Source organism: Dryas octopetala, chromosome 6 (assembly GCF_963921425.1).
Source record: "Dryas octopetala chromosome 6, drDryOcto1.1, whole genome shotgun sequence".
Taxonomy (NCBI): Eukaryota; Viridiplantae; Streptophyta; class Magnoliopsida; order Rosales; family Rosaceae; genus Dryas; species Dryas octopetala.
Genome location: NC_141371.1, coordinates 8295631 through 8306225, shown reverse-complemented (window position 1 = coordinate 8306225; position 10595 = coordinate 8295631). Strand labels below are relative to the sequence as shown.

Sequence of the window (10595 nt, the reverse complement as noted above, 5' to 3'; positions counted from 1 at the left end):
GGTGTGTTTTATGTGAATTTTACGTGTCCAGCTGTAAAGCAAGCGTGGAGTAATGGGACTGCATTTCTGGCATTTGTACGATCAACACCTGCGCTGCCAAAACTGACAACAAATGCCACAATAGATATAGCAACAGTATCAAGAAGAAGGAACTTTCTTTTTGTTGTGAAAATAGGTATTTTCAACAAGCTAGGATTGAGCTATGGTGCCGCATTGTATGAAATACAAGTAAATCGTTAGATGGATGGGTAAACAGTCAACACTTTTATATATCAAGATTTATATAAGTTTATCAACCGTTAAATCTGTTCGCATCTCATACGAACATCTATACAATAGTCCATTTTCTATAAAATCAATTTGAAAACCAGAAGTGCAAGTGGTTATGTATTGGTGTAATTTTATTTATGGGTAATTGGGTGTTGCAGATTAGCATAAATTTTAGGGTTCTAGGATTTAGCTACAGTCTAGACTCTGGAGCTTCTTTAATAAATTAGGGAAACAAGCAAATTGCTTCAGATTTTAAGTACCAAATTTTGACTAAGCTGCTGACTGGAATAAAGTCTTATTTGTACTGAAAAAGCTAGCTTATTGCATACATGGAGGGATGATTAGAAACGTTATTTTAAGTTACAAACTCACGTGAAAATTAGTATTTATCATGTGATATGCGTACGTACTACTTCATTCACCATTTACTTAATGTGTATAAATTCGAAATGCATTACCGCACCCATTTATAAACCAAAATTGTACTAAATCTTTAACTCACTTTGGCAAATTATATTTTAAGTTGATCAATTTACATCCTAAAACGTTTTACCTACATTGTAATTATGTAAATTCCTAGTGAGAGTGTGAGTTTTTTTTTTTTTTTTTAATTAAATGTTGTCCATGAAATATAAATTCATGACCTCCTGTCATAAAAAAGAGATTGAGTACCACCCACTACACTAATAAATGGTCATTACATTGAGAGTGTGAGTTAAGTACTCCATTACTGAAGTTATAATTATCACTAACCTTTCATTTATTTTATAAGTCAATGATAATGTGATTGCGCTTTGAGAGAACTTTAAGGATAAAAAATGAAGGATAGATGTATTGCAATCTAAACATAACGCACAACAACTGTAAATAAAAACAACAAATAGGGATGGAACAATATTCGATCCCCTTATTTGTGATCTTGCAAGGCTATGTGTGTGTGCATTTTGGTTACAAGTGTAAAAAGGAAGAGGAGATTTGAAATTTCATGACTTAATTCATGACACTTGGGCTCTGTTTGGTTCGCAGATTAGTGATTTGGTAATGAGAAAACAATTCAAAAGTTTCATGTTTAGTAGTGCAAGATTGGGAATACAATGCCTGCTTTGCGAGGAAATGATGTCGATCTCAAAATGGCAAAATTGAAACCCTCTAATCAGCTTGAGTTTACTTTTTCTTTCTCACGAGAAAACATTAATTATGAATGTTCAAGACCAAAATGCTCCTATTAATAATTGAAAACACCAATTATGTCCAAAAGAATGGTTGACATTCTTATAATAGAGAAGGGTATAATTGAAAGACTGAACAATATTTGTTTTTTAATTATGCGCAAACCAAACCTAGTAATGTGAACAAAAAGATATCCCCTAGTTAATTTCTTAGCATTATCAAACATAAAAATAAAAATTTTACATTCTCTTCTCCTTAAAATGCAGAGGAGAATTGACTTCTTAATAACCTTCATTCGGCGTACCAAACAAGACCTTAAAGTAGAAACCAAATGTACCATCACGTGCGATAGTAAGGTATAAATTAGTCAAACGATTCAAACTAAGGACTTATTTGCAATGCTTTTAGATGACTTAAAAGCACTTTCAAATAATCAAATGTGCTTAAAATTTAAAAGTACTTTTCGGTTATAGAAGTACTTAGAAATGCTTCTAGGAAGCGTTCCTTCCAAGTAAATTTACAAAAAGCAATTTGATTATTAATAAAAAAAATCTATGTGTTTCTAACAAAAGCATTCCAGTAAAAGAGTTACTATGCAAAAGCACTCCAATCAAACCTTAAGGCATTAAGATATATCAATAAAAGGTTTTTTGTTTTAATTTTTTTATTTATTTATATCACAAATGGTCCATCAATTTTCACCCAAATATCAATTTGGTCCTTAAAATGTGGACTCCATTTTTACTACCACATACAGATCAATGTTGTCCTTCCATTGAATTCCGTATGGATTTCTGACAAAAAAGTCATGTGCAGTGCACGTGACCCCTTTTTCAGGAGCAAAATGGTCTTCACATGTCTCATAACCACCCAAAAAGACCCTACAATTTTTTTGTCTTCTTTAAGTCCAAGTTTACCCATAAAAAATAAATAAAAATAAAAAATAAAAAAGACAAGAAAAAAATCCCCAACTCGAGTCTTAATTAAGACATTTGATGTACTGAAATTCAAATGAAATTGAACGGAAGATCAACATTGATGTACGGTGGTAAATATAAAAGACTACATGGAGTGAAAATGTATTTTAATAAACAAATTGATATTTAGATAAAAGTTAAGAGACCATTTGCCATAAAAATCCCAAATTAAAACATATTATCCCCAAATGAAACTTCACTTAAATTTTAGGAATACATCCCATAAAAAATAAATCATAGGAATGCATAGTGTAATTGACCCAAGTTGTAGTTATAGACTTATAGTTGATCAACGGTGAGATTTAAAACTAAAGCAAGCAAGGAAGCAATGAGTTACGCGGAAACCTCCAACAGTCCAACCTCCACATAGTCCACTCCAGACTCCAGCCAGGCACCTAGCTAGCGCTCTTCTCGCGAATCTTCTGTGTGTGTGTCTGAGTGTCTCTCTCTCACTGCTTCGCAGTAACAACAATGTAATCAAAACTGTAATACATAATAACATATGTAAGAGAGAGAGAGAGAGAGAGAGAGAGAGAGAGAGAGAGAGAGAGAGTTGGGGAGACATGTAATGTGTACAATTTGTATTCAGATTTCGGACAAACACTGTAAACTATACTGCTCTACTGTACCCTATCTAATATTTTTACATTTTTCTTTGTCTAGTGAGAGATGCATATTGCATTGGAAGAAGAATCAATCACCCTCCAAACCAGATCCCTCTCCTACTTGGTGTACTACTCCATCAGTCCATCCTAGTACTAGAGTTCTACTATGCTCTCTCACTGCTTCCAAATTGCAACCATATTTTTTTTAAAAAAATTTTAACCTTTTTTTGTACCCCATTATTTTATAATAATTTGTTTATCACCAACTAGCCCTCGATTTTCTAACCCTGCTTTCAGATTTGAATCATGAAGTCTCCTCATTCCTTCCTCTCTCTCCCTCTTTTATCTCTCTCTTTGCTATATTAGTGCCCAAATTCCCAACCTTTCAAACCTCCCCTTTTTGAACCAGTTGAAACCTCTTCAACTCTCTAATTTGATGGTGCTGAAACTCATACCCAGCTGATCAAAAGCATTTCCAAACCAACTCTCACAGCCTCTGACTCTCTGTTGGGAAATATACCTTATATTCCCATATATCTCATTTCATTTTGTGCTCTGTTTTTGTGTGGATGAATATTATGGCTCAGAAGCAGCATTTACACGAGCTTCTGAAACAAGATCAAGAACCCTTCCTTCTCAAGAACTACATTGCTGACAGACGAGGCCAGGTCAAAAGGCCTTCCCCCAAAACCCATTTGCAGGTCAAGAAACGCAGACCTTCACCCATCTCCTCCCAAGTTTCAAACTTTCCCGGAAATCTCTGCAAAAACGCTTGCTTTTTCTCCCTCCACGACTCTCCGGACCTCAGAAAATCCCCACTCTTCGATTTTTCATCGCCGGCGGCCAAGAGCCCATGCAAAAGCCCCAATGCCATTTTCCTTCAAATCCCAACCAGAACTGCAGCTCTGCTCGTTGAAGCTGCTATGAGGATTCAGAAGCAGTCAACATCTTCAAAACCCAAAACCCAGAACAAAAATCACGGCTTTGGGCTATTCGGGTCGTTCTTGAAGAGACTGAATATTCGGAACCGGACCCGAAAACCCGAAATCAAAGGAGATGGGGTTAAGGTCTCGGTGAAGGATATTCTTAGGTGGGATTCTTCTGTTGGGCGCAGAAAGATTTCCACGGACCAACAAAACCAGAGAATCGAGGAGGAAACTATGGTGGGTAGTTTAGGTGTAGAGGTCAACCAAAGTGCTTCTGAAATAAGCGCTGGCTGTGAGATGTGCTTTTCTTCGTCTTGCAATGGCAGGCCCAGCAGCGCGGTTTGGTCCGAAAGCAACGAAGACAAGTCTTTGGACTTGGAAACTTCAAGTAGCAGCAGCCATTCTGATTGCGTTTGTTTTGAGAAGGTTATTAATGGCTTCTGTGAAAGCCCTTTTCGTTTTGTGCTCCAAGCAACCTCCTCGCCCTCGCCCTCGCCGTCCGGTCTCCGGACGCCGGAGTTCTCATCGCCGGCGACGTCCCCTAGTTGCCACAAACAAGAGGTTGTCCTTTTGCCTTTTGCCTTTTGCTAATACCAATTTTCAATTTTTTGCGTGAGTTGATAACTCGGTCTGCTTAAAGACGGTCCGAGTTCACTCGGACTTGTGGAATTGTCGGCAACAAGATCGCTTTCCATAGATTTGGGTTGAAATTTTTTTGCAGATTGAAGGTTATATGTGTCAATTTGAAGCTCAACATGTATGTACATTTCTTGTATGTATGTGCTCATGATAGTATAAAACATTTGTTACTGATAAAGTCTCTGCATTGTAAATCTTTTTGTTTAGACACTGTCTAGCAATAATTTTCAGAACAAAAGACAAATTGGGTTTTGTTTTTTTGTGTTGGATCTCATGAATAGAGTCCCGACATCCCCAAATTATATACTTTTGGAGTAGTTATTCGGTTGCATTCTCTGAAAACTAGAGGAAAAGTCAAGCAGCCAAGCAATTATGGATCTGGGATTAATATTTTTGGTTAATATTTAAAGGGTCAGTTAGGAAATTGCTCAATTAGTATTCTATATCCCAAATTCCCAATTACTTGCGATTAGTGTTTAAATTAAGATATTGAACTTTTAACAGGAGGAGGGATTAAAGAAATTCCAAGTAGAAGAAGAGGAGGAGGATAAGGAACAGTGCAGTCCTGTATCGGTATTGGACCCTCCATTCCAAGACGATGAGGGACGTGACGACGAAGACAAAGAAGATGGTTTTGATTTGGAATGCAGCTATGCCATTATGCAGAGTATGTAATAATTCTGTGTAGTAAATTGTTTCAATTTTTGTACCCTTCTTTTGTTGGTTGTGTAGTCGTTTTCAATGAGCTTACTGTTACGTACTACATGTAAATCAATTTGACTCATGCTTATCTGTGTGGGATCCATAGATATATTTTGCTTATCATTTTCTCAATGTTCTTTTATGTGTTGTGAGTGTTGTCCTTGTGTTTTGATGACCTATTGTTGATGTAAGCGCATATGTGACCCACATTATTATGTTCATGTGTTAGTAGTCCCTCTTGAGTTCATCAACATTCATTTTTCATTTCAGTCTTGTGATTTTGTTTGACAGTCTTTGGTACATATGACCCTTTCTGTAAGGGCCTAAACTTGTAGGACTTTATTTCAGTCATAGATTTATAGGCTCATTGATTGCTGCCTTGCTTCAATATGGCAATCATTCACCTATTATCTGCATTACTTGTTGGTGGATCCCATTGATTTATGTTCATAGGCTTAGCATTTGTTGTGCATTGAAGCCCCAAGAGATGTCGAAAGGGATTTTACATTTCCCCTGTACTTGGTTTCTCCTCAGTGTCATTACAGTCAAATAAAAGATCCATTTCAATGCATTTTTTGCATGAATCCTTAATTTACTGTCAGGACTATTGTTTCTTATAACTGGTAAAGTATAAGGTTATCTTGAGTTTGTTATTAAGCCTTAGCTAGTACAACTTTTATGAATTGTCATACAAGTAACTAAACTTGGTCTCGCCTGCATTGAATTTACAGGAACAAAGCAGCAGCTACTGCAGAAGCTTCGTAGATTTGAGAAATTGGCAGAGTTAGATCCAATTGAACTCGAAAAAAGAATGTTAGAAGAAGAAGAAGAAGATGATGATGATGATGAATGTAACAACATTGATGATCTAGATGGAGAATCAGAAGAATGCGACGATGATGAATTGAGAACATCAGATAGCAGCAGGGAAAAAAATCTCGATGGGTTTGTCAGAGAAATACTCTGGAAATCAAGCTTTCAGTGCATGAAGAGAATCCCGAAAGACGTGAAGAGGTTGGTCTCGGATCTTGTTGTTGAGGAACACAAAGAAGAGGATGATGATGGTTTTGAGAATAGAGAAGAGGTGGTGAGAAGGGTCTACAAGAGACTTGAGTCCTGGAAAGAGGTGGAGTCTAACACCATTGACATGATGGTTGAACAAGATTTTAGAAAGGAGCTTGATGGGTGGAAGAAAAACCAAGAACAAGTGGGAGAGGCTGGAATAGAGATTGAGCTTGACATCTTTGGCCTATTAGTGGAGGAATTGGCAATGGAACTAGTTTGTTAATTTAATTAGAGATCAATCAACCGGGAAGGGTTTGATGTTAAGGGACCATTCCAAAGAGTTTTGGTTTAACTTTTCTTTTCTTTTTTCTTTTTTTGGTTCTTTCCAAATCAAAATATGATGATCAAATTGGAGTATAGTCTGACATGCACTGTGAAGCAGGAATAGTCTAAAATGGTAACATGCCTGAGGAGGCAAGGACTTGGGTTAGGTGGTGACATGGTATCAATTTTATGTATATGGATCATGTATGTAGTAGGAAGACTGGTGTATGTACCTTGCTTATTTAGACACGAGGTGTACAATTTTTGGCCCTTTAAATATTTATATTATTTTATAATTTTATCAGTTCGCTGTGGTTGCTTGCCTCTATATTTAGCAGGATCAAATATAATTGTCATCAGATAAGTAACTTTTCATCGTTGGGTATATTAAAAGTGATATTTCACTAAATTGTTCAAGATCTTTTGAGATAAAACTTAACACTCGATGGTTTATTGAACTTATCTTCACTATGAATTAGAGAGACAGAGACAAAGAAAAAGAGAGATATGGGGTTGGCTTGCAAAGGAGCATAGAACTTTAGGACATCAAAGTATGAATGGTTAAAAGTTTGAAGGATCCAATAAAGTGGGAGCTCACACTTTACCAAATACCGGCCCACATATTCTTTGGCAAAGGTGGATATGCCAAGGAATTGAGTTCAATAGTGCCTCAAAAAACGAATAAAGTTAAAAACGACATAACACAAATTTATGAACTTTCTTCTTTCTTCTTACTTTTGCTTATCTTGTTAGGTTAGATTAGATTAGATTAAATTCGGACCGCGATATGTTATCTCGTCTGTTTGCTATAACCTCCAATAATTATGAGGGCCTCATATTCTTGATACCCAACATATACTTATTAGGCTTATTCATACCATTGCCTTCTGTAAGATACACTTTTTTTCATTTTGCCCCCTGAAACTTAAATCCTCTCAATTTGCCACTTGAACGTCAAACAGTTGTTGCAAAAGATCATATGCCGTCAACCTGTCAATTTTTCCGTTAAAAAAGTTGATGTGGCACCTATATGGCATGGGTAGGACCCTTTTCTAATTATGTAACATTCATGTAGACACTAAAAGTTATAAAAAATTGACATGAATCTTATTATTTTTTAGTTTAAAAATTATTTTTTATTATTCTTTTTTGTCCACATGGATCTTACATAACTAAAAAAGGGTCTCATTCATGCCATATAGGTGCCACATCAGTTATTTTAACAGAAAAATTGACAAAGTTGACGGGATAGGGTCTTTTGCAACAACTGTGTGAAGTTCATGTGACAATTTGAGAAGATTTAAGTTTCAGGGGATAAAGTGAGAAAAAATATATCTTATAAGGGGCAATGTCGTGAATAAACCTACTTATTATTAATTCTTGGTGTCGTAGAGTACTGCAGCTAATTACAGGTGATGGGGACAAACAAAACAATTTACTAGTGATAGGGACTATCTATCCGACACCGTTGATACTATTGACCAAATGCAAAGTAGAGAATACTGATCATATTATCACACACTAATTCAACATTGCACTCAGGGAAGGTCTGTGTTTGTCATTCTCTTGTCGGTTAAAAAAATATTAACTTTGTTACCAAGAGAGGAAGATATACATACCTAAAGGCCCTATATGGCTATATGCATATTTACAGCCTCTTCCGATCCATTCAGATATTTTTCAAATAATTATATTTGAGGGATTTATTATGGGATCCATTTTATATTGTATTTCAACAATTCAAATTATTTATTTTAAGGCTTATTCGCGCCAATGCCCCCTGAAAGTAACTTCGATTTTCAATTTACCCCCTGAAACTTCATTCCTTCCACTTTGCCCCCCGAACTTTACAAAATACTATATTCCGTCATGTCCGTCTATAGATCCGTCAAAGTAGCTGATGTGGCGCTTATGTGGAGGGGCAATTAGGTCTTTTACCTGATGCAAAGCTGAATTAGACTGACAAAATGCCAAATCAGCTCCACATCAACATTAAGTGGGACCCCTTTGAATATCTCTCTCTCTCTCTCTCTCTCTCTCAGCCTGAGGCAGACCCAGAACTGAAACCATGGTGTCTGTGCTTCATCTGGGTCTCCAATGGCGAGTTGGGTCCTCACAGAATGTGGCTTAAAGCCTCTCCCGCAGATATTTCCCAGACCCAGAACCGGAATTGCCGCAAGCCACCCTGCAAAAGTTCGATTTTTGCATTCAAAAAAGAGCATCATAGATTTGAGATTGCCTGCAGCCAAAACTTCAAGTGGGTGCTTTAGAGGACTAAGCTGGGGTCTGAAGGTGAATGATCCATTGAGAGTTGCTTCTATTGAAGATGAGGAAGAGAGAATCAATCTCCACCATATCCTCCTTCGCCAACCCCACTGGCCACCTGAAAACTCCTGGTGCTGTCCTGCCTCAAGACCCATCCCAACAGCAAACCCACCACCCCAGTCCAGCCGCGAGTCACCCATTAACCCAAATCACCAACCCGACCCGGTTCGCACATCCCCATCATATTCGTCTTCTTCGCGGTCCACGTTTAGGATCCGATTCTCCCCAGGCAGTCTCTCTCCGGTCACGGACTTCACACCCACATGGGTTTGATCCAGGACCTAATTTCTGACGAGGGAGTGATCGGGGAAGAGACCCAGAGCCTGAGACAAAGCCGACTTGAGAAACAAGAGCTCCTCCTCGGTTCACTACCTGCTGATTCGTCCAATCTTGAGCTCTCTAACGCTACCGTTTTGCGACTACCGATCTCCGCCGCCGCTGGACCTTTGAATCGAAACGATAGGAGGTTTGGGTGGGAGAGGGGTGCGACAGGGTCGGGGGGAGGGGTGGGGGAGGAGAAGGGGGTGGCCTGGGTGGGGGCTGGGTAGAGAGTTTTTTTTTTTTCTTTTAATTTTTTTTTTAGTTTTGCTTATGCAGCGGAAAAGACCTAATTGCCCCTCCACATGGGTTTGATTCAGCTTTGCATCAGGTAAAAGACCTAATTGCCGATCCACGTAAGCGCCACGTCAGCTGCTTTGACGGATCCATAGACGGACATGACGGAATATAGTATTTTGTAAAGTTCGGGGGGTAAAGTGGGAGGAATGAAGTTTCAGGGGGCAAATTGAAAATCGAAGTTACTTTCAGGGGGCATTGGCGCGAATAAGCCTTATTTTAATAGTATATATTATAAGATTATCTTTGCAAAAAATTAGATAAATCGAATACCATTAAAATATTAATTTTTTATTAAATAAATAGACGAACAAAATATTTTTGATAAACATTAGAAATAGTGACTATTTAATCAACGATCAAATAATTTTTTATTTACCTAATTTTTGACAAGAATGATCATTCAATGTAGTTCAAAAAAATATATATTTTAAATCATCAAAATACAATATGTAGTGGACCCTATAAGAGATCTCTAAATATAAAAAATATGTACATATTTATACTTACAAGTAAAATTATATGTAACGAGAATATACATATAAGTCACAATAGAGAGATAATAAGCATATACACGTATTATAAGTAGTTTTTTTTTTTTTTAATGTTCACAGAAAAAGAATTGTTGTAACCGATAGTCTTTTTGCGTCATTTGGGTTGGGCTTATACGTGGGATGTAGAGATTTTGACTGAAGTGCTACTCTTAACTTGGATCGGGAGGATTTGTTGGCCATTTATAGGCTCACAAGTATTTGCTGTTAGCCTCTTTGTTCTGTTTTGGGTTTGGGCCTCAAATGCTAAGAAATTTTTTTAAAAAATAGATAATTGGAAATGACTGGATATTTGGATCCAACAAAAGAAAGTCCTGACCTGGAAATGCTTTGTGCACTATTAGTAGGCGACCAAAATTTTGGCCAAAAGTAGGTACTAGGTGCTAGCAACTAACCGAAGCTAACTAATGCTTGGCTTGAAGCCTTTTTTTCATTTTAAAAACAAAATGTATTATAAAGAGGAAGCTCTTTTGGTATGGTGTCCAA

The 10595-nt window shown here is 37.2% G+C and overlaps 1 protein-coding gene across 1 annotated transcript; it reads left to right on the top strand.

The window, feature by feature from the left end:
• Positions 1-3038: 3038 nt before the first annotated feature.
• LOC147281983 (uncharacterized) lies at positions 3039-6922 on the top strand. The gene is made up of 3 exons (XM_086247934.1): positions 3039-4509; positions 5092-5254; positions 6021-6922. The coding sequence occupies exons 1-3, from the start codon at positions 3592-3594 to the stop codon at positions 6575-6577; spliced, it is 1638 nt and encodes a 545-aa protein (XP_086104060.1). The 5' UTR covers positions 3039-3591; the 3' UTR covers positions 6578-6922.
• The last annotated feature ends 3673 nt before the right edge of the window (positions 6923-10595 follow it).

Bases quoted from the DNA above. Each gene is read 5' to 3' on its own strand.
- LOC147281983 (XM_086247934.1), top strand. From the start codon at position 3,592: ATGAATATTATGGCTCAGAAGCAGCATTTACACGAGCTTCTGAAACAA. The intron at 4,510-5,091 runs GTTGTCCTTTTG...AACTTTTAACAG, and splicing joins CTAGTTGCCACAAACAAGAG to GAGGAGGGATTAAAGAAATT. The intron at 5,255-6,020 runs GTATGTAATAAT...TTGAATTTACAG, and splicing joins CAGCTATGCCATTATGCAGA to GAACAAAGCAGCAGCTACTG.